This window comes from Megalops cyprinoides, chromosome 21 (genome assembly GCF_013368585.1).
Source record: "Megalops cyprinoides isolate fMegCyp1 chromosome 21, fMegCyp1.pri, whole genome shotgun sequence".
Taxonomy (NCBI): Eukaryota; Metazoa; Chordata; class Actinopteri; order Elopiformes; family Megalopidae; genus Megalops; species Megalops cyprinoides.
The window spans coordinates 8,711,575-8,738,089 of NC_050603.1; the positions used below are offsets into that span (position 1 = coordinate 8,711,575).

Sequence of the window (26,515 nt, forward strand, 5' to 3'; positions counted from 1 at the left end):
GTCATTTTAAACAGAGGAAAAGGAGAGCGAGGGGACAGACAGCTTTGAGTCATCTTAAACAGAGGTGAAGCTGAGATGCACAAATTAGTATTCTTGGAGAGAGGGAGGGAGGAGGAGCTGGAGGGGGGAGGGGTGGGAGGGAGACAGAGAAAGAGAGAAAGGGGCTGAGAAAAACGGTTAATACTGCGCCTCTCCTTCCAATGAAACACCAGACACCACACTGCGCTGGCAATCTGTGTTATATATATTTTTAAAAAATGGCTTGGCTGAATTAAAAAAGGCATACACATACCTATTTATATTTCTCACTAGTGTGTTAGTGTATGTGTGTTTGAGAGCGTGCGCACGAGGGACAGAAAAAGAGAAAGGGGGGGGGGGGTAGAGAATTATTAAAGTGGACACCACTACATTTACTCCAACTGAGAGAGAAGGTTAGTAAAATATTTGTGGACTGAATGAACTAGATTGTGCAGCACATGACTGTTAGGGGCAACCAGAGAGCTCAGTATCAAACCATATTCGTCCCATCACAGAATTCTGTCTGACATCCTGATCTCCCCTTTAAATTCACAGGGCAGTCTTGTATAATATGAAGAGTTCCTCATCCAAGGTCACTTGTTAATCAGTGTTGACCAGTCTGATCCCCAATGCTAAAATATCAATGTTTAATTAGTCATAGTGCCGGGGCAATGCACAGTCCTTAGTGTCTTTTCTGAATGATAGAATTAGTTGAATGATAGAATGATGATAGAATTAGTTGCTGCTGTAGGTTCTTATAATCATAAAGGATTGGACTGGAAATTTCATTTTATTGCCTTCTGAGGGATGAAAACTGACATAAATTAATGGATTTCTACCAACTGCCAACAGTAATATGAGTTTAGCCTCAGACTCATGACTGAAGAGCATATCAATCAACTTTATTTATTTATTTATTTAAATAATTATTGAATGTCCTGTTATTAACAAAGAACAATTATTTCATTATTTTTATTATTATTACTCACATTGTTGTTATTATCAGTGTGTGTTTCCCTGGTTTGATTTAATTGACTTTGATATACAGTAGTGTTGCAGTGATGATGTGGCATTACTTTGTGTAGGTAAATCTCAAGACCAGCTGACTAAGTTGACTTGCTTGTTAACCCTCCGACCCTTCTTGTGTATTTACATCCCGATACCCTTATTCATATTGTGTCATCTCAATAATTATTAATAAATTTTAACCCCTTTGCTCCTCAGTCCATCGTACCCTGGAACAATAGCTTACTAACATCAAAAATCACGTAACGAGTGAACTACTATTGTATGGCAAGTCTGTTGGGTCAAAACGTGTAACCATTGTAACTAATAGGCGTATTACAGCGGATAAATGTAGGCCACAGTGATTGGTCAAGTAAGAATTATATTAGATTGGTTCATTTAGTTTAACATTTCTTTATTGTAAAATAAAGAAATTGATTATTTTTACGTATTCGATGTGTTATATTCCGTTTTCTGTGAGATTACAGGAAACGATGTGATTGGACATTAGGGGAGAAAAAATATGTTTAATGGACATCATCTAGAGGTTTAAACATTTTGACCTAAATGGCTTGCCATATTATTAAGGGTTTGAAAATGTGAGTATTTCATCCTTGCAATAAACGTAAATGGCGATAATCGATGTGCCACCACGGTAGATGGCGGTAATGCACTTTAACAGAAAGGTTGATTTCCAGGCCGGCAATGAACACAAACTAACACAGAGCGGCGCTACTATGTTATTGTTTTCAAGATGGCGGCTGGGATGTATTTGGAACACTACCTGGATAGTAAGATGTTATTGTTATTTTGTAACCTTATAACTCTAACCTTATATTTATTGTGATGTGATTTTAAATAATATATATCAGATGGTTGATACTTTTAACAACAGTTGATAATTTTACTTACGTGGTATAACAACGGAGATGTTCTGCTTTTGAATGAGAAGGCGGTAGGGATAAAGGCAGCATTGTATGTAATGTTACAATAATGCTTCCAGCTAGCTAGCTTGCCCGCAAGCTTACTGAAGCTATGATGTCACGTACTTCTACAATTTACTAAAACGATGATTGGTTATTATTGGTTAATTCTGGCGATGTAATCCCTCCAGGCATAGAGAACCTGCCTTTTGAATTGCAGAGGAATTTCCAGCTCATGAGAGACCTGGACCAGCGGACTGAGGGTGAAGCATCGGCTTATTCTCCAAGTTTTTATTTCTGTTCTTTTACGAGAATTTCTCGTATGTCCTTTTACACGTGGCCATCCCATAAACCTGTTAGTGTCTGTCTGACCCAGTGCAACTAAGCATTTCATCGCTGCTCACTGAGTTTCTTATGAGACGCGTCTCTTTTATGTCTGTGGGATGATGTCTGTCTATATTTGGGTACTTCTTACACATATGTATTTCTCTCAGATCTGAAAGGACAGATTGACTCTCTGGCTCGTGAATACACGGGCAACGCACGGACTCTGTCCTCTGATCAGAAGATGTCCCTGCTGCGGCAGATTCAGCAATCTTACGGCAAGTGCAAAGAGTTTGGCGATGACAAGGTCCAGCTGGCCATGCAGACCTACGAGATGGTCAGTACCTGTTTCACCGAGTGAAATTGATTTGTCTAATACGTGCCAAATTTAAATGGCACCAACATTCTAAATTTTAACAGGCAATTTCAAGGCAGTGAAGATGCATACCACAATTTGTGTAGAATTACTGTGAAGAATTTGTTTCTGCCCCTAAATGGCAGTTATCCTTAAAAATCAATTGAAAGTAATAAATTTGATTTGAACAGGTATTGTGATTGTCTTAATTTAATTGAATTGTTGTAATATGACATTGTGGAAAAAGCATTCTGTACAATCATTTGAGTCTTTTTTTTTTTTTTAAATGTGTTTCTCAGGTGGACAAACATATCCGTCGGTTGGACACGGACCTGGCCCGTTTCGAGGCTGACCTCAAAGAAAAGCAGATAGAGAGCACTGACTACGACTCCACCTCCAGCAAGGGTAACAAGAGTGAGTCCCTATACTGTCTTCATTGGTACACTTTTGTATTTGTGCTGTTGTTTCCATCATAAGGGGAAAACTGTTTTAAGGTTGCTAACTGTGCAGGTTACAGACTGACGTACACACTGTCATGTACATTGCCACCTGCAATGGGTTGTTGCACTTGGAGCAGAGACTATTGCAGGTGGCAATGTACAGAGACTTGCTTGTAGAGACCAGAACTACCTCACCATCTCCCCCTAGAGGACACTAAAATTGGTGACCAATTTGTACTACCTCTTTAAGAGATTTTGTGAAGGGAGAATATAGGCCTACTGTTCTCCAAGACAATCAAAATAAAGACAGTTAACACTAGTTAATATGGGTTTTCTTACTTAAAATGGGATTATTCAATGGGATGGCACAGCATGAAGAGTTTTAAAATGTGTCAGTTGTTAAACAGATATTTCTTTTAGCCCTAGACAAACTTGGCGAGTTCTTTGCACTATGTCCAGGAGGTTTGCTTATGCTGTTGTTTAGTCAGGCTTTTCCCACTCTTTCTTAGCTGAGCTGCGGGGACTGAAAGACAAGAAGATGCCCCGAGCTAAGTCAAAGGTCAAGAACTCGGATGATGACAGCAGCTCCAAGAACGGACAGAAGAAAGTGAAACTTGCACACACGTACATATGCTCAACTCTCTGTTACAACACAACAGCAACTCTCTCTTCGTCATTCGTCTGACTGCTTTCCTATCTCCTCCTCTCCCTTATATCGCTCTGTGTTACTTCTCTTCCCCAGTTCCGCCTGACCCAGTCTCCTCACGTTGTTCCAGTGCGTGTACGCTTTACAGACACAAACTTAGAGCCACATTTATCAAATATTAATGTATATGTTCTCATGTTTGATTTTCACAGTAGTTTTACACATTGGCATAAGATTCATCCAGGTTGCATAAACCACAGATCTGCTCGTGTTTCTTTGTGCATTGAAATAAGCCTAAATAGTTTTCTCAGTCCCTATAAAAGCCAGCTGTCAATGCTACAAGCCCACTAACTCAAAATGAAAAGTGAATATAGGAGTTTTTCAGCTGTGAGACAAAAATACAAATTATATAGATGGAGGTAGTGAGCAGTGGGGCACCGGGAAACGAATCACTTGCCCTGTAAGTGCTGCCACTGAGATTTGGACAATTAACAGGTGCAGTCGTGGGTGCCTCAGAACGGTCTTTGCAGTCTTGATGTCACCTCAGACCCCAGAGCAGTCAGACTGTTTAACAATTTCACGCAATCTGCAAAGTTGCAGGCTCCTCTGAATGAGGCCTTTGGCAAGTCCAGCAGAGCCGGATCTGCCATTGTTGTGCATCTTGAGTTGCATTTGCACGTCCATTTACGTGCATACAGTGAAATTAAGCATTTCTACATGCATTTTATTTGATAGTACAAGTTTCCTATTGATGAGGCCAGTGCTACACTGGACTAAGTGGGTTAATTCCATCTCAGCAGAGAGGACTCTATTATCTGTATCCCATTGAAAGTATCTAATATTTACTTATCCCACGTGTATAGAAAGCCATGACAATGTTAGAAGTGTTTTTCTGGATTTCAGGATGATTCAGGGAAATTTTGAACAATATAGCCAATGCTGCCAATTGACATCTCTTGTTGTGACTCTGTTTACATTATGTACAACTTCTGATGAGCTGACAATTGCCATAGTCTGAGAACAAACTTTACTACTTTGATGCAAGTTGCCCGGCTTGTCTGCACACGCACACTCAAAACGTTAATTGATATGTCAGGCAGTGCTATGTTCCTCCAGCAAGAAAATGTGCAATTGTGTGCCAAAGCATAGTTGACAGGTGGAAGCAGTGTGGTATAGCGGTAAGGTGCAGGGTTTGTTTCCTAAAGGTTGCCAGTTTGCCAGCAGGGTATCTTCTTCGCTGTTGTTGTAAAGCACTTAACCAGATAGCCTTTGTACATATCCAGCCATTTAAATGGGCCATATAAACCAGCCATATAAACTGTAGAAAATTGTAAGGTGTGTAAATTTCACTGAATAAGAGCACCTGTTAAGCAAATGTAAGGACAGCATTAGTGTTTGTGATCATTTGATTAATGTGATTATTTGATGAATCACTGGAGTCTGTAGACTGATAGCCATGTTACTTGTCTTCTCTCTCTCTACAGGGCAGAGTTTAACGCCCCCTCAGTGAACTTTGGAAATGTCCATCCCTCCGATGTGCTGGACATGCCAGTGGATCCCAATGAACCCACATACTGCCTGTGCCACCAGGTGTCCTACGGGGAGATGATTGGCTGTGACAACACGGACGTGAGTGAAATGCACCCGAAACTGCCTTTGCGTATGAGGCAATTACTGTCTGAACACTCTCACAGTGTGTTTATGTAGCAACAGTGTGTTATGAGGCAGTTACTGTGTGAATACTGTCAAACTGCATTGTTTCATAACGGTGTGTTATGAAGAGATTACTGTGTGAACACTCTCGTACTGCATTTATGTAGCAACAGTGTATTATGAGGCCATTACTGTGCGAACACTCTAAAACTGCGTTTGTATAGTAATTGTGTGTTATGAGGAAATTACTGTGTGAACACTCTCAAACTGCAGTTTTGTTGTAATGGGGTGTGCAGGTTATATGGTGATTTTTTTTTTTTGAGCACGCTGGCTTGGTAGAACACTACTCTGTTCACCAATAGCCATATAGTTTAAAGAAATCAACAAATGCAAATGCGATTGTTTTATAGCAAATGTACCACAATCTCTGTTTGGAATCACTTGTTTGAGAAGTGACCTAAGGTGCCTTTGAGTAGTATATAAATAATATGGAGAAACAGACCATCATTGATTCTCTGTGTACTGCTGAAGAGGTTATCGCCTCACCTTAGATGTAGGCTTGCTTATAGCAATAATGTTATTGTAATTACTACTATTATTATTGATATTGAAAAATTATCATAAGCTGATTTCTGTGTGAAAGCTGAATGTTCAGTGGACTGTGCTGTTGTTTTGCAGTGTTCCATCGAGTGGTTCCACTTCGCCTGCGTGGGACTGACGACGAAGCCCAGAGGGAAATGGTGAGAGAGGGCTGGAGGGGAAAACAGTTATTTAGAAGTTATTAGAGCAGTCAGGTTTGATAGTCCCACTGATGCCATGGTCTTTATTCATGTGTGCCTGTTTTCTTTATGAATGTGCTGCATATGTTTTGAGTAGTGCCTAATAGACATTCAGGGTGGCAGCTTAACTTTGGATGACCGTAATTATACCCGTATAGAGTATTCCTTACAGTAGCAGTTTTTTACTATATTAATCATGAGAATATTACTTTCATTTGTCTGACATCCATTTCCATTTATCTAGAAATATGTAGTTTTCAGTTCAGAACTGCAAACAGTAGAAAGTTTTCTATATTTGTTTGTATTTGGTCTCACATTTGCTAGAGCAGGATTCCACTCTGAAGAACAGCAAAATAATGAATTATGCAATAAAACAAGCTAATTTAAAATTCTTTCATGGTTCAGAAACTTACTGCATGGCAGTGTGCCTACAAACCCAAGATATGCACTTCCCCATGTCAGTCTCTGGTTAGAAGTACCCCCCTCAAAAAACTGAAAGGGGACAGAAAGGGATAGCCAGCTTATTGGATAGCACAACAGCTTTCTGCTGTAGTAGGCTAAATACAGCCACATTAGAATTCTACACAAATGGCTTGCTTGCTCATGATAATTAGTGTTTTAATGATATTCATGTAGCTGGTAGATATCTTTGTACGTAGTCTGTGTGCAAACAGGCATCCAAGTGGAGTAATTTATCTATCTCGCTAGTAACCCCAGTAACATATTACTGTTATATGTTTTACAATGTGGTTTCATGATATGATGCATTATGATATGATGTATAGACTTTACTGCCCTGTAACCACCTTCTCATGGATTTTTCTCTACCATACCAGTTTCCTTTACCTATTGCCAGTGCAAGTTATGACATTTTGGCCATGTCTGTTACTGTCAGGTACTGTCCCCGCTGCTCTCAGGAAAGGAAGAAGAAGTGATCCATAGCACAAAGGCAGAAAGGCAGATTGAGAGAAGGAGAGAGGGACAGATCCTTCTCAGCTGGCAGTAATGAAGACTCCACAGTATATGGTGCTCTCCTTCTGGACACTCGCCCTTGTTTCTATCTGAACATGTGGCAGATGGTGTTCTAACTGTTGTTTGAGTTTACACATTATTTTTCCAGTGATATGTTTCCAGTGATTATGATTATTAATTTTCTGTATTTTATTTAAATTTGCCTGACAAAGACACAAACAGTCTTTACAGAATAACCAGTTCCTGCCCCTATTTGGTACTGTATCACATAGTGTATAAAGAGTGCTATTGTACTATAGACTGTTTTTAATTTGTTTTTGTTTTTTTTTCCATGTCCTTAGGAATGTTGTGAACTCGTCTGGAATCCTTCCACATGCATGGATAATTTAGATTATTGTAATCTGTAGTCTGTGATGTATTGCCATGCTTTATATGGCTTAATTTTTTATTTTTTTGTATTTATTAGTGGAATTCAGAACTTAGCTTTCTTTATCTTAACTCCACTCTTTCTCCTTATCCACCATCAAAACTCAAACTAGGAGGAACCAGGGCTAATGGTCCACCTGTTTTTTTTTTTTTTAACCATAGCCTCTTTCAGGGCAAAGTATAAAGGGAAAGATATGGCTAGCAAGTAAGGCATTAATGCCCCAAAGCCAAGAGGGAACAGCAGGGCTGAGGGTGGGCTTACCACATTATAATATTCCTCTGTCTGTGTTTTAGAACAGAATAGCAAAACACAGCCACAAATTTTCTTGAGCATTGGCAAGTCTATGTGCTAATAAACTTGTGAGAAGTTGCACATACTACCAGAATTTAAAAACCAAAAACATGCAGTTAACTCCAGCTCAGCCATGTCGGCTTTACAGCAAGCCTCGATATTCTTCTGCTTACTTGAAAATTGCTGTTTTTACATGATTTAAATGTGTAAAATATGTTTATGTCTCCATACCTCTGCGTGTAATCAGGGAGTTAGCCACAGATAGCTATGTTGTTCAGGGAAGAGTTTGTGACAGTATAGGCCGATCAGAATCATCAGGGACCACTATTGTACCTCTATTGTACACTTTTTTGTATTGTCAGGTTGAAGCTCACTCCAGTGTGTACTTTGTGTGGTTTTTGTGTGTAACACTGTATTGTTACCATATGTTTTTGTGTAATGGTTTTGCGAGCAGCTGAGGCTTTGATAGTGACATTGCAAGCCAATAAAGCTGTGGTGACAGCATTAACATTACTACAGTCTTGTAACTTCACAGTTTTGTACGTGTATTGTCTTTGTATTTGTGTATGATGTAAGGAAACATGTTTTGTGTGCTGATTTTTAACCTTGATGTATGGCATAAGAAGTTTGTCAACGCCAAACTCTGAACTTTCCATGGGCTCCAGACCTTGCCAAAAGTGTTTTTATCACCATAGCGTGTGGGGCTGCTGTAACAAAACTACTTGTAATGGCAATAAATTCTGACCTCTTACACTACATCTGTTGAAAAAGGTACTCTTTTTTTCACCCCAGGTTCACCAGTAAATATAATGAAGAGCTTGTTTGTTTGCATTTTTGTTCTGTTTTTTTGTATTATCTAAAACCCAAATTACTTAATTGGCTCATTAGGTTGCTCTGATAGATCTGGTAGGAGCTATTTGGTGATGAATACCCATATGATCATGGAAACGCAAACCCTGGGTACATCCGTGACTGACACAACTGAGAAGGTCATCTATGCGTTTCATGTATTTTTAGTTTGACATTTACTTTGCTGTAGTAACTTTTAAGAAAGGAGGTGAACTTCAGTTGGGTCATGACATTTGCTGTAGTTGCACTGATTGGCTATTAATGATTGACCATAATAAGCAATGTCCACCATGAATTCATAATGTAGACACAAGGTGATGTTTATCTGAAAAATCAATCGTGCTAACTATTTACTGAGGCCAGGCACAAAGACAGCTGCATGTCCTGTAGCAATCTGACCTGGGTCAATTATGATTACAATTGCAGTTATAATTAAAGCAGCACAGGTAAATTATGGGTTAAATCAAATTGAAAAATAGTACATAAAGTCTAAATGCATTTTACCCAAAACAGAATAAAGAAATGGCCACAAAGAGTAGTTTAACTTAATAGTTAAAACACCCATTGCGTACAAGATAATACAAATAATTACACAGTTAAAACTGAAATTCGATCAGATCAGAAAAGTGCTTGAAGTTTTACAGCTTTAAGTTTTACTTCCTGGTGTGCCCTGCTGTACAATGGTCGCTAGGAGAGTAGTGTTCTACCATACCAGCATGCTCAAAAATCATCTCCCTTTGCAGCAAATATTGTTGGATTGTATGGTTCATCACGACCAGCTTAAAGAAATCAACAAATGTAAATACAAATGCAATTGCCCTTACAGCAAATGTACCACAGTCTCCACTTGGAATCAGCTGTTTGACAAAGTGACCTAAGGTGCCTTTGAGTAGTATGTAAATAATATGGAGGAATAGCCCTTCACTGACTCTCCATGTACTGCTGAGGAAGTTAACGACTCTCCTTAGACGTAGGCTTGCTTACAATAATAATGCTATTATAATTGCTAATTACTGAATAATTAGTGAGTTAACTGAGGACATACAGAGTAATCCATTTACATATGTCCATAAGTGATATACAAAGGCTGTAAATGTTGCACGTAAGAAACAGACAGCGCGAGCATATTGAAAAGATCTTTCGAGCAAAACCTCTGTTTATACGCCAATGGGGAGGTGGACCCCCTAACGTGCAGGAGTAGGCTGTACATAGGATGTCGCATGGAAAGTTTAAGGGGGAACATGAGAAGGCATGATCTTTCTGGTAAATGTCATGTCAGGACAGAAAAAAACTGTTCCCTGCGTTCGTCTCTTGATATCTAAACCATAAGAGGGTGTCGAACATGTAGCCCTAAAATAACATTCTTCAATACGTGGTTTCTGGCGTGTTCAATTTTAATTCCATTTTTTGTTCCATGGTACCCCGTTGATACTGTTCTCAAGACGTGCGAGGGTGCGAATGTGCACGACATACACCTTTTAAATCCGTAATCACTTTTACAATACAGTTCTGAAACGTTCTGTGATATGTCTGCAAATTGTTTCACATGGTTATAGTGAGATTTGAAAGGTGTGCAGATGAGAGACAATATTTACAAAGAAATTATTCTTTCAGAGCTGTTGGGCATGCAAATGCAAATGCTTTTCTCATAAATTTTCAAAATGTGTCCTTTTCACCAAAAACTCTGTTAGTCACCGAGCACAGTAATTTGGAAGGTGGTCAGCGGGGCAGGGAGAACAGATCCCGAGGAATTCACCCCGTGACTCCAAATTGGTTTGGACAATTTAACGGCAACAGGATATATTACTATAATGTACACTTTTTTTAAGGCGATGGTCTGACAAGTAAATTAAACCTCATACTTTTTTCAGAGACGCATATCATGAGAAATTCTTGCATACACAGTAAGAAGGTGAAATGAAACCCTTATCTTATTTCCGACGCATCCTTCTTTTATACACATAAAATATAGGCTATAGGCTAAAGGCATCCCTATAACGACATGTTAGTTTTCATTAGGTAATTCTGACGTACTTAAAACATGTTGATAAACGTTTGAAAACAGAATGTGTAGCCAAATTCGTATTTCATTTGTATACCTTCATTGAGTTACGTGTCATGTAAAGATGGCCATTGTGTACATAACAGATTATTTAGGCTACTACTAACAGCCTGCATGCACAGGCCTATGTAGACCCTCGATAGTTAAAATATTTTTATGAATCACAGTTGGTTTGTATATTAAAACTTTTGTTCGGACCTACGAATTGCGTACTACTTCCACCTCCGCCACGCAATTACGCCCCTGAACACCACTCTTACCACTGAGAAATGCAGAGTACGTACTCCTGTTTAAATGTCATAACCAAATTTACGGCGCGCTTGAACTTCAGAAACAGGCGGGGCAGCAGGTGGGCGTATGCAAGGGGGGCGTTACCGGTGCGACGCAGATAATAAAACCCACACGCATTTTGGCGTAATTCCACTCATACCTGAGTCTCCAGGAGAGCGACAGAGGCTACTCACAAACGGTAACGTTAAATGTAAACGTCCGTAACAACTTATCTTAGTTAAGACTGTTGCTTACAAGTCCATTACAGATATATTTTGGCTGGTGTCATGATTTAAATTCTTTATAAACGACGAAATAATGTTGCATGTATTTCTGCTGCAGTGGGATGAATTTACTTTGTGTCAAGATCTGAAATTACGTTGTTCAGTTATCCGCTCTTGACTTTCACCAATGCTTTAATTAATGATATCTAAAACGTCATGAATACTATTAATTGCTCTGTGCCTTGGTTAGTTTGGGGTGAGGCTTACAATTAGTCTATAGTTTGAACACTGAGTTTGCTTCCCTGTTGAAATACTTTATCTTCTCTCCACTCACACACTTATTTATACTGTACCAGTCAAACATTTGGACACTTTGTTTTTGTTAACAAAGCTTCTAAGGTGACATGTCATAATTTTTAAGTCCAATTGCTACCAACATTTAATGAATCCCTTATTTCCTTCTTTCAGAGGACAAGAACAAGTCAGGCAAGATGGTGAACGTTGGAATCAATGGGTAAAATGTTTTCACTTTTCTTTAAGATGACCACTTACACTAAATACACTAAATAAATATTGCACCATCATATTTACAAAGACATTTTGTCAGTAATCCAAACAAATGAGGAATTGCTGAGATCTCACCCTGTGTACTCAGTGAAATTCCTCTATCCAGTGTTAGCAGGGGGACCCGTCTATTTCTATTTATACACTGTAGTGTTTAGCTTGTCTTCAATTTTGCGTGTATTTATGGTTTGGTTTTGTCATGTTAAAGCTTCACCATCTCTCCTTTCTCCAGCTGTCACATTCCTCGTCTCTTTCACCCTAAGTATAGCTAGGTAACCTTTCTGCGAAAGTTCAACCATACTGTCCGGTCCGCGCCATCACCAGTAGCATTTCTGCAACCCCCGTATCAGTTAACAGTTCATTGTAATTTATCTATGTCAGGAATGACCAGTTATTTCATTCATTCCTAAAACTCAAATTCCCTCACAGATCCTGTGTGTGTGTGTGTGTGTACGTGTGTGGAGTTAGGACAATGTTGAAATCCCCCGTTAGGCACATACAGGTCTCTTGATCAGCGCTCTGGTTAACGCCCCTCTAATGTAACAGCTCTTTCCCATTGCTGAGGGAAGGTCCTCTACACATTCGGTATCTCTGTACAGTTGTTCCACTTGACCTGTGAAATCTTTCATTTATGACTATTTGTCTTCTGTGTATCCATGAGCATTATTTATTCCATCTTTTTAAAGCTTCTTTCTGATAATGTTAAGTATTGTTAACAGTTGAGGTTGACCATGTTTGAAAATACATTGCTTGTTGTCTGATATTGGGAGTCTTGACATCTTGATGCTTTTGGAACTTTGGAATTAGAGAATAAGCATGCCTAGGTTTTCAAAATTTTTTATTGTTGTTTTTCAGATTCGGCCGTATCGGTCGTTTGGTGACCCGGGCTGCATTCAATACTGGACGTGTCAAGATTGTTGCCATCAATGACCCCTTCATTGATGTAGACTACATGGTGAGTTTTGGAATATGTGATGGAATTGGTTAAAATGATCTGGAAAAGGATGGAGTGGGGATGAAATTTTGCATGCTAGTTTGCTTCACTGTAAAATCTTCAATTATAAACATTTCCAATTTCAAAAGTTCTATAGAGTTTCAACTCCCCCCCTCCCCAACTCCAATTCTCACACACACCAGGTGTACATGTTCAAGTATGACTCCACTCACGGACGTTTCAAAGGTGAAGTGAAAGCCGAGAACGGAAAGCTTGTCGTCAACGGCCATGCTATCACGATCTTCCACGAGTAAGTGCCTTCCCCCATTACTCCCCAATAACCTTCCAAGATTACAGCCCTGTTTACAATCGAATTTCTCATTCCAACCCCAACAATCTGCCTATAGGAGGGACCCTGCCAGCATTAAGTGGGGCGAAGTTGGTGCTGACTACATTGTGGAGTCCACTGGTGTTTTCACCACCATCGAAAAGGCCTCTGTAAGTGTTACCTAAACCAGTGCACTGCGCCACAATGGCCTTACACAGCCACGCACTGATTGGCATTGTTGCACATTGGAAAAATCTATGCACAGACACACTAGACACAATTAGAACCCAACTAGATTCACAGTGAAATTTGTTTAGTGTTACATAGCGCTCTCACTTTTACTGAGAGCCAGATTTGTCCAACATGATTTAGTCCTGTTGACTGTCAGTTGTTGCAAGTTGAATATTTAATTTCTGTCTGTTGGTTTTGATAATTTCTATGGACTTTTTTTTTTTTGGTTTCACAAAATAGAAAACTGTACTGCCGTTTTGATAGCAATTCTGTTCTCCTGCCACAGAAATTAGGAAGAGATATGGTTTGGGCTTATTGAGTGGACACAGTGTGATCATCACTGTGCTTAAATATTCTACCCCCTCACCTACAGGCTCACCTTAATGGGGGTGCCAAGAGGGTTGTCATCTCTGCCCCTAGTGCTGATGCCCCCATGTTCGTGGTGGGTGTCAACCACCACAACTATGACACCTCCATGAAGGTCGTCAGGTAAAGCCATCAGCTCGTATACACTGCCTATGGTTCTTATGAGGCATTTCTTAGTGCTATAATGTGCCATGCTGAATGTCCTGTTATAGAAATAAATTGCTTACCCGCTGTACACTGGGCCACAAAGTAAGCAGTGCTTAAATGAATCTCTACAAGGAAAGTTGGAAAGAACAGCCTACACCTTTTTGTTGTTTGTTGAAGTTGCATTTTCAGTGGCTAATTCTGAAACAGTCATTTTGCTTGCATAACACTATAAAACTGGTGATCAGTAATCAAACATTTTATATGATGACACCGTAGTGTAAATTTTGCCTGAACCGAACTGTAAATGTTAAGTCCCTGCAGTGCCGCTTGTGTGACTTCCAATGAGAACACAGTAAACTGAGTTTTTATTTTTCCCTACAGCAATGCCTCCTGCACAACCAACTGCCTGGCCCCCCTGGCCAAGGTCATCAATGACAACTTCCACATTATTGAAGGTCTCATGGTAAGGCTTAAATTTCAGTGAGATTCTAAAAGCTTTATAGATGCATTATAAGATTGAATAAGTATTGTCAAAGCAGGAAAATAACTGTCTGGACAATGAATTGATCAGCCAGGATTTGATTGAAACAGGAAAATGGTTGAAATACAGATGTTTAACAAATAGGCTATGTTGTACCAATAGGCAAGCTGGTCATTAAATATTATGGTAAATTTATTTTAATGGCAAGAATAATGTATACATTCGAACTTTGATCACTGCAGAACCGGAAAATATAGTTTTGGTTGTTCATTTAAATATTGTGGTGGTGTGAGAGGGACCATTGAAGTGGTGGTCCTCATAGTCAATAGACTCGAGGTATTAGTTTGGGTTTTAGTGAAAGTGAATGTTAATGGTATTTCGTAAGCTTTTGTTAATGTGGCACAACTTTTTACATAGCATGTGCAAAAATGTTGCAACTTGTGGAATAAGTGCATCCATTTTTCAGCAAGAAACATGACTGACAGCCTCTCTTTTATGTCTCAACTAGAGCACAGTCCATGCCGTCACGGCCACCCAGAAGACAGTGGATTGTCCCTCTGGCAAGCTGTGGCGTGATGGGCGTGGCGCCAGCCAGAACATCATTCCCGCTTCTACTGGTGCCGCCAAGGCTGTGGGCAAGGTCATCCCTGAGCTGAACGGGTCAGAACTGCCATTTCTTACTCCAGCTGCAACAATTCTTAATTTTCTTATTTCCTGTGTATCTCTGACTTCGCACAACTGATCTGTCAAAAAGACATTCTGTGTAAAGATTGATTGGGTAACCCAGTAATAAGAATGGTGTACCGATACTCAGCTGACAAAGCTTTGTCATAATATGAGCACAGTGAAAAGATTGCTGAAGCTGTTTTGCCAAGAGATTTATGGGTTATATTGGGTGGGTTTGGAGCAGAACACCTAAGTAAGAATGACTTAGTAATTATTTGTGGAAATTATTGGAATTTTCATTTAGTTTGAGCCATGTGTTCAAGAAATGTGCTAAAGAAGCGAGGAGGGTTTTCAAAATGCATATGGCATCAAAAAATTAAGCCCATCTGGAATCATCTGGTCAAATGCCAATTATGATAATTTTGTGAATGCCATCTGAAGTACTCATTTTCGATCAATTTGACTGTAACAAATTACACAGCACTACCACAGAAGACAATGTTGTATCCAACTTGTGCAGAATGCTGAAATAGCTTTGGTGAAGGATTTGCATGGAATATTGTCCTTTGAATCCCAGCATTACATCCATTATTTATATTAGGATAATATTATTTCCATTTTTTTGCAGTTGTATTTCAAGCTAAATGTTGTTCTAAAAAATTAATTCTCCAATCCTTTCGTTCAGCAAGCTGACAGGCATGGCCTTCCGTGTTCCCACTCCCAATGTGTCTGTAGTTGACCTGACTGTCCGTCTGGAGAAGCCCGTAAGTCTGTCATTACACCTCCCTATCTCAATCCAAAGTCTCTGACCCAACTGCATGTTGCCAGCCTTAACCATCTCTCTCCTCCATTCCAGGCTAAATATGAAGACATCAAGAGGGTGGTTAAGGAGGCAGCTGAAGGACCCATGAAGGGAATTCTGGGATACACAGAGGATCAGGTGGGTTCCAAGTTCTAACATGGCAAAATTCCTTAGTTTTTCATTAATTTATCTCTACCCAATGGCAGGACATACTCCGTAGACACTAAAGGATGATATGAAGTGACTAAACCATGCAGCACCATTTCCACTGTTTCTGAATAGCCTTGCTTCCTGTCATTTCAGGTGGTGTCCACAGACTTCAACAGTGAGGAGCGTTCTTCCATCTTTGATGCTGGTGCTGGAATTGCTCTCAATGACCACTTTGTCAAGCTGGTTTCATGGTATGTCACAACTGATCTGTACTGTACGATTTAATCTCTCTGCACACACATGTTTTAAAAAAAATTTATTAACACAAATTATTCCTTTCTTCTTTGAAACAGGTATGACAATGAATTCGGATATAGCAACCGTGTCATTGATCTCATCTGCCACATGGCCTCCAAGGAGTAAAGCTGTCAGATTCCTCTGACCACCGTCATGTGACTTCCCTTCCCGACTGACCCATTCACCAAGCCATCTGTGAAAGCATCCCTATTTTAAACAAATTTGCAGCCTTTTTAAAAGCACTCTGTCCATGCAAATTTAAAATGACACCATTTTGGAATACAGATTTGTTTGCCTGCCTGAGGCAACCTCTGTCATGAAATAAAGTCCTCTGTTTGTGAGAGAACAGTGTTTTCTTTGTGGTTGAAAGGTGGATTTGGTGGTGGAGGAATGGCCAGGATATCAGTGGTTCACTGCAGTGTGGATATAGACTTAGCCGAATTTTAGTTTTTAAAGTACCTTTCAACCTATAAACAGTTATCAAAATGCCCTGTATGTCTTTTATGCAAATCCTTTTCAAGGGTAACCTTGGAGATACAGCTTTGATGTTCCAGCCAGCCTCCTATAACTATATGTTTTATTTTGGTCAGTTGTGCAAACTCAGTGTTTTGCACATAAACAATTTCACAGGTACCTTAACTACTCAGTGCTTGTCAAATGTTAGGTAGGGAGGGTCTACCCAATGCAAAGACACATGGATAGAAAAGCAATATCACTTGCTTTTTTCTACAGAATATATCTGTTGAAGAATATTGCACTGACCATATAGAGTATTGCTACAAAACCACAGCTTTTCCCACAAAAACCAAGAATTATGTTCAGATGAGGGTCAAATATTATAGATTGTACCATGTTGTACGCAGTATTCATTTGTCTGAAGAAAATGAGTCAGAACAGGCCATGACATCATCCCCCCTACCCCCTGGCGGGCTTTATTTCGAAAGGAAATGATTCACTGCACTTTCTTTGATTGCATTGGCAACCTGGATGCCAACATCCGACCTTTGAAGCAAGCAGAAACACTCCATGATATCTTCAATGGCTGCAGTGAATCAGCACCTCAATTAAATGTCTCATCCAAAATAGACCAACTCTTATGACATAGCAGCTCCATTCATTGTGCTGGAGCATTTTTTTCTATTTGGTCTAGATGGAAAACTGCCTCCTACCGGCCCACCAACACCACCTCCAGAAAAAACATGTTTTCCCAGGAGCACTCCGTCATTTAAGCAGCTGCCAAGCTCTCTCCCAGTCAGCTTCACTGATCAGGCAAGAATAGGCCGCAGGGTGGTATGGCTGTAGGCATACAGACAAAATTTTCCCAAAGTTAGGCTAATTTAGAAATAGAAATTGATTAGGTCAGGGAGATCAGAAACAAGGAGGGAGGGAGTAGGTGGCTGAGAGTGAAACAAAATGTGTGTGTATGCGTGTGTGCGTGAGCAAGCGTGAGCGCCTGCGTGCGTGCGTGCGTGTGTGGGGGTGGGAGTTCAAACGTAAAGAGCCGACTCAACACTTAATAGCGAACCACTGCAGCGCCGTTGTCTTGTCTTGCCCACGAGAGAGATCTGCAGTACTGCACAGCAGGGGCGGAGGGTGCTAGCAAGCTGTACTAGAACTGTTGCGAGCTCCAGCCACGGCGCGAGGCACAGAGGGGACTAAGTGAATCGAAGGTACTGTGGTGACGCACGCACGCACACGCAGAGAGGACAGTAGCGGTGGTGTCAGTACGCAATTCAGAATCGAAATGTTAAATCAGTAATTGCATTCTGTTCGACCTGTCGAAGTAAGTTAATGCTTTAGTCGTTTCTGTGGTTTTAGAAAAGAAGACCGGACTTCTGAGAAATGATGTTCCTCTATTAATTTTTTGTTGTTGTTGTTGTTGTTGTTATTTTTCAGTAATTTTTAAAAATTGAAATCGTTATCATATTGTACATGTTGTGATCTTTTGTGGGTTTGTATAATTGTTTTTCATTAATAGCCGTGGATTAAAATACTTTTGGATTACACAGAAGAAAAGAAATGCCTTTACACCCGCCCCTCCATCAAACTCTCACTTTTAGGTTGTCATGCCGTCCTAGAGTGTTATTGCCCTATGCCATTGCGGCATAGTGACGACTTACAAAGCGAAACGTTCTTTCAGACATTGCTGGACATGCACTGCGACGGATATTATTTATTCGTCGAGGTGTTTAATTAAACTTGGTTTAGTGGTTAATTTCTGTTGCCTCCGGAAATGTTTGTATTGTCCTAGCTTTTATAATCCCTTGTCTTTCTACCTCCCCTATCGCTCTCTACGCCTCGATCGCTCGCCTGTCTCTTCCACCGATTCAGTGTTTTAAACACCCGAGAACGAAATGTGAGTATTCCAGCATTTCATTTATACATCAGTCTATTTTCATAAGTATGTTCTTGTTTGTATTGCTAGCATAATTACCAGAAAACATAATGTGACGTTGTTTTGTTGTGGCACAACTCTTACAGTTTTTATTATTTTCACTGTTTGCAAAGATACTTTGAATTATGCATTATTTGAGGCTGTTATCTGTATGAGTCATTCCAATAGTAGTAATGATGAAAATACATCTGTTTCTCTCCATCTATCATATGTATTTAATTGTGTATCCATACAAGTCATAATTGATTTGTATCTCCTAAAACCATGAGAATGCCCTACTTTAATTTAATTGCTGTTTTTTAGCTGGTACACACATTGGTTATACTGTTCAGAAAATATGTATGTTTTGTTGTGGTGGCACAGAATCATCTATCTTTATTCAAAACAGCCATAATAATGGTTTAGCATTAATTTAGCTATTGACTGTACTCATTCATCCACCATTGAAAAAAATCTATATTTAACATTAAGGATGCATTTGTGTATGCAGTTGATTGATGGATGATGGATCTTTTATTATTGTGTCACCGCCATTTGTACAGTTCTGCTGTACAGTCGGCTAAGTTCGTCACAGTCTCTGGTGTGCTTTTTCACTGTATGCCTCCTGTATCAGTATGCGCTGATTCTGTATGCACTGTGGCATCCAGTCTAGTCTGGCCGGGTCTGACCACGGAGCTTCGGCTCTCTGCCTCTCCAGGTCCTCCCCTGCCCCTGATGCTGCTGCCCCGGGAGGGGCTCCAGGAGGACCCGAGGGAGAAGGGGGTCCCCCGGCGCCTCCCCCGAACCTCACCAGCAACCGAAGGTTACAGCAGACGCAAGCGCAAGTGGACGAGGTAGACGCCGTGGTGGAATGAAGGACAGAGTGGGGAAAAGGGGGAAGCCTTGAATGATGAGGGCTGGGTAGTGGTGGTTGGGGGGGGGGGGGGGGGGCATCTTGAGGTAGAGAGGGTAATTAGTGAAGCATAGATCCTTGCAACACCTATTGGTCTCCAGCAGTCCTGAAAACGGTGTTTTCAGTTAATCTAGTCCTAGAGCGTCAATTAAACGGATTTTTTCCCCCGCCGCCACTGTGTGTGGAATATTAAGTCTCTCCAATCCTCCCCAGGTGGTTGACATTATACGAGTGAACGTGGACAAGGTGCTGGAGAGGGACCAAAAGCTGTCGGAGCTGGACGACCGGGCCGATGCGCTGCAGGCTGGGGCCTCGCAGTTCGAGAGCAGCGCGGCCAAGCTCAAGAACAAGTACTGGTGGAAAAACTGCAAGGTTCGTTCAAGCTAAGCAGCCATTGCCATCTTCATTAATGCTGTGGTTGGCAACAGCGCCGCAATGGAGCAGGGCCATGAGACAGAGTGCATTTTGCATCCGAGTGCTGCCAAACCACCCATAGTGCGTAACACTCTATCGCTCAAGCACCCATTTACAATAATAATGAATTATAGTCTGAATAATAATAACAATAAAATGCCATAGTGGCTTTCTAAACCCTGACCAAATACAGGAGCTTTCCTACTAGCCACCTTTGTGTTCTACCATCTACCATCTACCACATATATTTCTCCCCTCTAGCCTCTGACTATCACTGTGAGTGTCTTCCTGCTGCAACCTCTTTTCCCATATTACATTTCTGGTCCATCCATCTGCCACGCCACCCCTCTCACTCGCCATCAATTGCTAAGCCACACTGCACCCAGACAGATGGCTGGTCCATTGCCCATCCAATCACACACCCCAGTTCTGGGTGAAGAAAAAATACAGAAATCCCAATCTGGATTACAGACGGAAGGGATTATGATCCAGCTGTGAACCATGATGTAACTTCTACAAATCATCCTCTCTTCCCCCATAACCTCTCTCTCTCTCTCTCTTTCTCTCTCTCTCACACAATCTGCCTCATCCAGTCTCGCTCACCTCCCTAAACTCCATCCCTCTTAATCTCTTTCATCCGGCCTTCCCCCCCTTGGCAATTTATCTCCTCTTGTGTAGTCCCTATTCTCCTGTATCACTTTTTTGCCTTCACTGCACTACACATTGTGTTTCTGTCCCTCAGATGCTAAAATTAAAATCCAGTTTGCCTGTTGCAATGGAATGACACATCCATATGTATCACCAACACAGCTATAGACGGTTCCATACTTTGTTAGATTATGGTGCAGTGTACTTTGCAAATATGTATAATGCAGTTACATTACATCCTGTCAGAGGGGCTTGCTTTGAAAAGTTTTAAGCCAATAGCATGATGCTATTTTGCTGAGCATTTCCGTAGCTAGTCAACATTAAGTTTGACACTAATGTATGCATGCAATTCTTCATCTGTCACACGAAAAACGATGTAATCAATGCCAAGAGTTAGAGAGAAAAACTGCAGCAAAAACTGAAATATGTCCTTTATGAAACTCAAATTCAAATGAACTTTAATAAATGAGATGGATTGGAATAGGGAATGAAATTTGTCTTTCCTCCTTTCAGATGATGATAATGATGGGAATCATAGGTTTCATCTTGGTTGGAATCATTTTCTGTGAGTACTCTTTTCTTAATTTAATTTATGGTCTAATTAAATCTCTTCTTTTCAGGAAGTGCTTTCCTTTTTATATGGTCAGTGCAGTTAAATTAGGTTGTTGAACATTTCCATGTTTGACTGCAATAGGTAGCTTTTATTGTAGTCTATAATAGGATTTTCCAACAAAATAATGATTTTTTTCAATTTTTTGTTTGCCAGATAATATTGCTGTCACAAACTCTGTACCATTGGTTCTATAGACTATATACCAGGGGTTACTATAGGATAAGGAATCACTGTAGTTACTGTAAATGATCTGTCTAATATATCTCGACAATAACAGTTTTAGCTTGAAATATGAACCACAACTTATATTTCAATAGGTGTCACCAGTTGTGCTTACACTGCCATGCCTGGAAATAATGAGCTCTAAGTCATAGAAGAGTCCATTTTTAAAACAGTATCTGAAGCATCTAAAAATCTGAAATACTTTTAGCAATAATACATACCCATCACATCTGATATATAGGCTTTTATGACATTAATAATTTTGTTGGTGGTCAAAAATGCCAACACGACCAGACTAAGGTATGCTTTCATTTTCTAGGTTTGCTTGAATTTTCAGTTTTAATTTTAAGTGCTGTGGAAATTGGTTTGCCAAACAACAAACCAATTTGAGTTTTCCCAAAAGAAATAAAACTATTTGCAATTATTGGAATACCTAGCACATTTTTTAACATTTTTTAAATTTTTCATCGCGCCACCAAATTACTTTGTAAGCACATGATTTTGATTATGAACACACAAGAGCAAAAGAACCATCAATATTTATATTCAGTGTACAAGTCTGCTATGTCTTGTACTGGAAGTTGCTTTGGAAGTTCATCTGCTAAATGAATGTTATGTAATGTAACATGCCTGTACATGCCTTTGCTCAAAGAAGTTAATGAATTTAAACAAGTGTTAATCTGTTATATCAGGGTGAGGCAGTTTTGTTTATTTATAGTGCTAATGACTATTCATAGTACTAATGACTTAACTCTTCCATTGTCACTACCCACACAATGTGTTAACCCTTGTTAATGTTATTATAATGTATTTTTTCCACGTTTATTATCATTGTCCATGTGAAACCTTTATGTATATTTAATTGTTGAATGCTGTGTAGTGCCCAGCGCAGTCAGTATGAATGACATATTCTGTTTTCTCTTCAGTATATTTCTTCTATTGAGCTGGTCTCATGATTGAAGAATGCAGTCGCAAGACGGTGAAAGTGAAGGAGAAAACACAACTATGAGTTACATTCCCTGTCCTGTCCGTGTGTCAGTCTCTCCTTTCCGTCCATCCACCCTGCGTGTAGTTGTGAGACAAAATCCTCTCCAGGGTTTCCCTCGCCAGGTCATCCTCTCTCTTTCTTCTCTTCCCTTGTTCTTGCTCTCTGTCCGTCTCAGAGCCTAATGGCCCACTGAAGGAGGACAGAGATGAAATGTGGAAAAGGGAAAAGGGAGAATAACAAGAGACAGAAATTAAATCGAGAGAAAAAAAGACAGAGGGAGAGAGTGGGAAGGGGCTGGAAGCAGCCTCAGAATTTTTGTTTGTTCATTTTAATCAATCCAAAGTGAACTACTACCTGTTGCTAGCATCCTACATTTGTAAATGAACGCTGACGTCCAGATCCACGTCTTGTCACTGCTACCATGATGAGTCTGAAATGATGGCAACTATGGTGATCCTTTTTGTTGTTGTTTGTGCTTTCATGTGAAACACGTCAGTTTAGCTGTTTGTTTTTAGAGATTTATTTTCTGCAGTTTCATGTCTCCTCTTGTTCTTTCCTTTATTGCCTCTAGTTCTTTCTCTCAAATGCAAGACCAAAAACGAGTAAGGGCAAGACAACAAAGAAAGAACAGGGATAAAATAGAATAGGCAGTAGAATAGAGTAGAGAATAAAGAAGTTGTCTGAGCTTCTCAACCACTGTCAGACAGTAAGACAGTTTGGAATGGCAAAAAGAAAAAGGGAATTACTAACGTATTATTCACATGTTAGAGTGAACAGTTCTGGGAGTGTGTGATTAGTGTGGCATCCTCTCGTAATGGTATAGATATATCAGATCATCCTAATTTATGTCTGGATTTGAGTGAGTAGTACCAAAGGAAATATAGCAACATAGTTCTGATAGCTGTTAAAATGCACTGTAATGAATTGCAAATGTTCTGATTAATATTACTATTCAACTCTCGATTATTCAGAGCACGATTCTCAATCCTGCTCCTGTGGGCTCCCTGCTCCACACGTTTTCCATCTTTCCCTGCTCCACCTACCTGACTGAACTCATCAGTGGCACTTTTGATTAGCTGAGCACACCTGATTTAATCATGAGCGTGTTAATCACACTAATCAAGTGTGTTTGGAGCAAGGATAGATAGAAGATATGCAGGACAGTGGGCCTCCAGGAGTAGGACTGAGAAACACTGATCCATAATAGGGGGGGGGGGGACGTTGATGTCTCAGATGATCCAAAATCATGGACAATGCAAATTACTTGAATTTTGCTGTAAAGACAGAGTAGATGTGGTTCAGCTCATTGAGCACTTTAGTAAAGAAGGAAAAGATTAATACCACGCTAGCTACAAATACAGCAGCTAGGCACATTGATAGATATTATACATGGCAAATACATAAATAACTGACTTGTGTTTTTTAGATTTAACAATAATTGTGCTAATGGAACACAACCTAGTTAGCAGTAACATTAGTTAATAATTGCAAAATAATGCATCATTTAGCTAGTCACTCTTATTTGGCTAGTTAGAGAATAACCCTTGCTGCTACCCTCACCTTTGCTACAAGTGGAAAGCTTTACAGCAGCTATTTGAGATAAGCTGTTATGTTTTCTCTGTATTTAAGTGTATGTGTGTGCATTTATATGTAAAGAAAGACAGTAAATATATTTTGAAAGATACACTGACTAATGCATATACAGCATATTTGTATGTATGTATATATACTGAGATGTCATATGGGTTGGGCTGCAACAGCCCCAGAGTTGTAAATTAACATTTTGTTAACCCTGACCAAACGTGTACTTGTGTGCCATACCAAGCATCTGAGTATGTCCCTCACCTGTATGTTAGAGTCTTAACCACTTTGAACAGTCAGATGCTAAACAACCCTCCTACTAGATGAAAACAAATTCTGGCATTGGTGTATCAGATAGGCTAATAGCAGTGAAGCTCTAAAGATAGAAATAGAGAATAAAGTAAATAATAATAATAGTAATGAATCAAAATTCATTGGCATACCCACAGACCATCCCAGTTTCAGCTATACATGCATTACAATTAAAATTCTCGATCACTCACTATACCTTCAAGTCAGTTCAAGAAATCAAAGGATTAGGTCCTCTTTGCTATGCACCAAGTTATCAATTGAATGTAGCTAATGTAATGTTAAGCTATTGTTTGAGATAGCTAGCCAGTACAACTATAGATAGATGATGACAGGTAGTTAGCTAAGAAACTAGCCTGCTGCCGTGAACACCAGCCAGCTGTTTTTCTATAGTAGTTACTGAACTAGCATTGGATTTTGCCAACAGGAAATCATCCAGATAGGTTCGGATCTCACTAACCATTTGCTTTATGTTAGCTAGATAGCTTTGGCGAGTAGAATACAACAATCTGACACCCATAAAATGTACCTCAGCTATTCTAAGAAAATGTAGACACAAATACTGTTGTAAATACAATGATAGAACAGGAAAAGGGTATTTTTTAGTTGGGAGCTAGATGATGGGGCCCACATTACCAAAAACTACTACCATACACTTGGCGATTGGTCTCAGTGTGAATTTTATGTTTCAGACTCAAGGAGTTTAACTCAAGGAGTCAATCATATTTTTGTCAACAATGGAAAGACAATGGTAGCATGTGAAAACCACACTTAGCTGCATTTTAGTTAGAATTAAACCTTCCACTGCAACATTTTTTATGTTGTGGACAGTTTTGACATGGTCAGCTTAGTGACATTCGGTTAACTCACAGCTAAATGAAATTTTTAAAAATCAAAAAATAAATAAATCTCAGGTGTTTCTTGCAACCGACCCGTAGTGCTCAGATATGTATTTTACATACACAGCTATTAAAAATGTTTGTACTTATTGAAATGGTTTGATAAAGATACACCTAAGGGCAGCCAGGATTCAGTGTGTAACGTCTCATGTGTAACATAACGGGGATAGCGGTTTGTTCACTGAACGTTTATTTGTTTGAAGGAACTGCAGTGTACCAGTCAGCATGATAGCACTAGTAGGTCCTGTTGTCCACGGCTGTGTAGTGGAAAGTGTGCCTTAAGGAGCAGTGACGTAGCCACTAGCAGGCTAGCAGGACCATGTTCTTGGAACTCATCAAACCATCAGATATCATTTACACATTGTGCATCATTTCCTGGGCCATGCCATGCCATGCATGTACCTATATAATTTTTTCTCCTCTATATTACCTATTAGTTTATGAATCAACTCCTTAATGTACATTTTTCACTCTACTTCTATTTTAGAAAGCTGTATTAGTCTCATTAAATATTGTGTCATACATATGCAGTGTGTCGTAGGTTGAAGTTATTTGCTCATAACAGATACATTTTTTTTCCCCAAACATATCCATGGAACAATTAAAATAATGATATCCAATATTTACATTTTGGCTTTATATAAACTGTTGTTCCTGTCAGAGAGACTGTGACACATTGTAAACAGTATTTGTGAAAACACCAATATGTATGCATAGCTTTTCAGAACGAAACTGATGTTTTCGATGATGAAAGCGCAATTATAACAAAATGCTGTGAGGTGTGCTGGTGAATTACTGGAACTGTTGCATGTCATTCTGCTTACCAGTTTTGCTGATGCTAATAAAGAAACATTTATTCTGTACCTCTGTCCATGACTTTTTATTCTGCACGTCTGACCATCTGCACGCAAAAAAGCTTATAGCCTGGATCTGTAGATGTCTATCAGTAATACATAATAATTATGTACAACTTCAAATGCCCTTTATTGCTGAGTGGCTCTATGGTTCATCTAACATTGATAAAGTACTTAATTTTATTACTTGCATTTACATTTACCGGTGTAAATACACACTTCCTTTCATTAAATACATACATTACATCTATTACCTACATATACATACATTAACACAACGGAATAAATAAATAAATACATTCATGTCGACTGTAGTGTCAGTCTTAGAGCACCGGCACAAACGGAAACAAAACATTTGAAAAGCATTCGCAGTCATTAATAGTAACCAAGTTAGCGCATACAAAAAAAAAAATGTTTGACGTCGCTGACGTCATTGCATCCGCGAGGAGATTCACGTGATTCGCTACTGTCATATGACTGAAGTTCAGATTCGAAT

At 39.6% G+C, this 26,515-nt stretch overlaps 3 protein-coding genes across 5 annotated transcripts; all 3 read left to right on the top strand.

Annotated features, from left to right (window-relative positions):
* Nucleotides 1-1,764: 1,764 nt before the first annotated feature.
* Nucleotides 1,765-7,357, top strand: LOC118768854 (inhibitor of growth protein 4-like). Of its 2 annotated transcripts, none has more exons than XM_036515809.1 (8): nt 1,765-1,814; nt 2,138-2,209; nt 2,441-2,607; nt 2,925-3,039; nt 3,575-3,689; nt 5,196-5,340; nt 6,043-6,104; nt 7,039-7,357. In XM_036515809.1, exons 1-8 carry the CDS (start codon nt 1,778-1,780, stop codon nt 7,076-7,078), a joined length of 753 nt encoding a protein of 250 aa, XP_036371702.1. In that variant the 5' UTR covers nt 1,765-1,777; the 3' UTR covers nt 7,079-7,357. The 2 variants fall into 2 exon arrangements, with proteins under 2 accessions (XP_036371702.1, XP_036371703.1); XM_036515810.1 differs by having other exon boundaries at nt 2,925-3,030.
* Nucleotides 7,358-11,184: 3,827 nt separating this feature from the next.
* Nucleotides 11,185-16,448, top strand: LOC118796272 (glyceraldehyde-3-phosphate dehydrogenase-like). The gene is made up of 12 exons (XM_036555075.1): nt 11,185-11,213; nt 11,707-11,752; nt 12,658-12,757; nt 12,940-13,046; nt 13,144-13,234; nt 13,669-13,784; nt 14,190-14,271; nt 14,798-14,949; nt 15,641-15,719; nt 15,812-15,895; nt 16,061-16,158; nt 16,261-16,448. The coding sequence occupies exons 2-12, from the start codon at nt 11,730-11,732 to the stop codon at nt 16,328-16,330; spliced, it is 1,002 nt and encodes a 333-aa protein (XP_036410968.1). The 5' UTR covers nt 11,185-11,213; nt 11,707-11,729; the 3' UTR covers nt 16,331-16,448.
* Nucleotides 16,449-17,712: 1,264 nt separating this feature from the next.
* On the top strand, nt 17,713-22,787 carry LOC118768990 (vesicle-associated membrane protein 2-like). Of its 2 annotated transcripts, none has more exons than XM_036515983.1 (6): nt 17,713-17,874; nt 18,536-18,560; nt 19,297-19,432; nt 19,705-19,863; nt 21,067-21,118; nt 22,315-22,787. In XM_036515983.1, coding segments are annotated over exons 2-6 (366 nt in total). In that variant the 5' UTR covers nt 17,713-17,874; nt 18,536-18,558; the 3' UTR covers nt 22,332-22,787. The 2 variants fall into 2 exon arrangements, with proteins under 2 accessions (XP_036371876.1, XP_036371877.1); XM_036515984.1 differs by lacking the exon at nt 17,713-17,874 and adding an exon at nt 17,909-17,987.
* Nucleotides 22,788-26,515: the final 3,728 nt, after the last annotated feature.

Bases quoted from the DNA above. Each gene is read 5' to 3' on its own strand.
- LOC118768854 (XM_036515809.1), top strand. From the start codon at position 1,778: ATGGCGGCTGGGATGTATTTGGAACACTACCTGGATA. The intron at 3,040-3,574 runs GTGAGTCCCTAT...ACTCTTTCTTAG, and splicing joins CTCCAGCAAGGGTAACAAGA to CTGAGCTGCGGGGACTGAAA. The intron at 6,105-7,038 runs GTGAGAGAGGGC...TGTTACTGTCAG, and splicing joins ACGAAGCCCAGAGGGAAATG to GTACTGTCCCCGCTGCTCTC.
- LOC118796272 (XM_036555075.1), top strand. From the start codon at position 11,730: ATGGTGAACGTTGGAATCAATGG. The intron at 15,896-16,060 runs GTGGGTTCCAAG...CTGTCATTTCAG, and splicing joins TGGGATACACAGAGGATCAG to GTGGTGTCCACAGACTTCAA. The intron at 16,159-16,260 runs GTATGTCACAAC...TCTTTGAAACAG, and splicing joins TTTGTCAAGCTGGTTTCATG to GTATGACAATGAATTCGGAT.
- LOC118768990 (XM_036515983.1), top strand. The intron at 19,433-19,704 runs GTAGACGCCGTG...AATCCTCCCCAG, and splicing joins CGCAAGCGCAAGTGGACGAG to GTGGTTGACATTATACGAGT. The intron at 19,864-21,066 runs GTTCGTTCAAGC...TCCTCCTTTCAG, and splicing joins ACTGGTGGAAAAACTGCAAG to ATGATGATAATGATGGGAAT.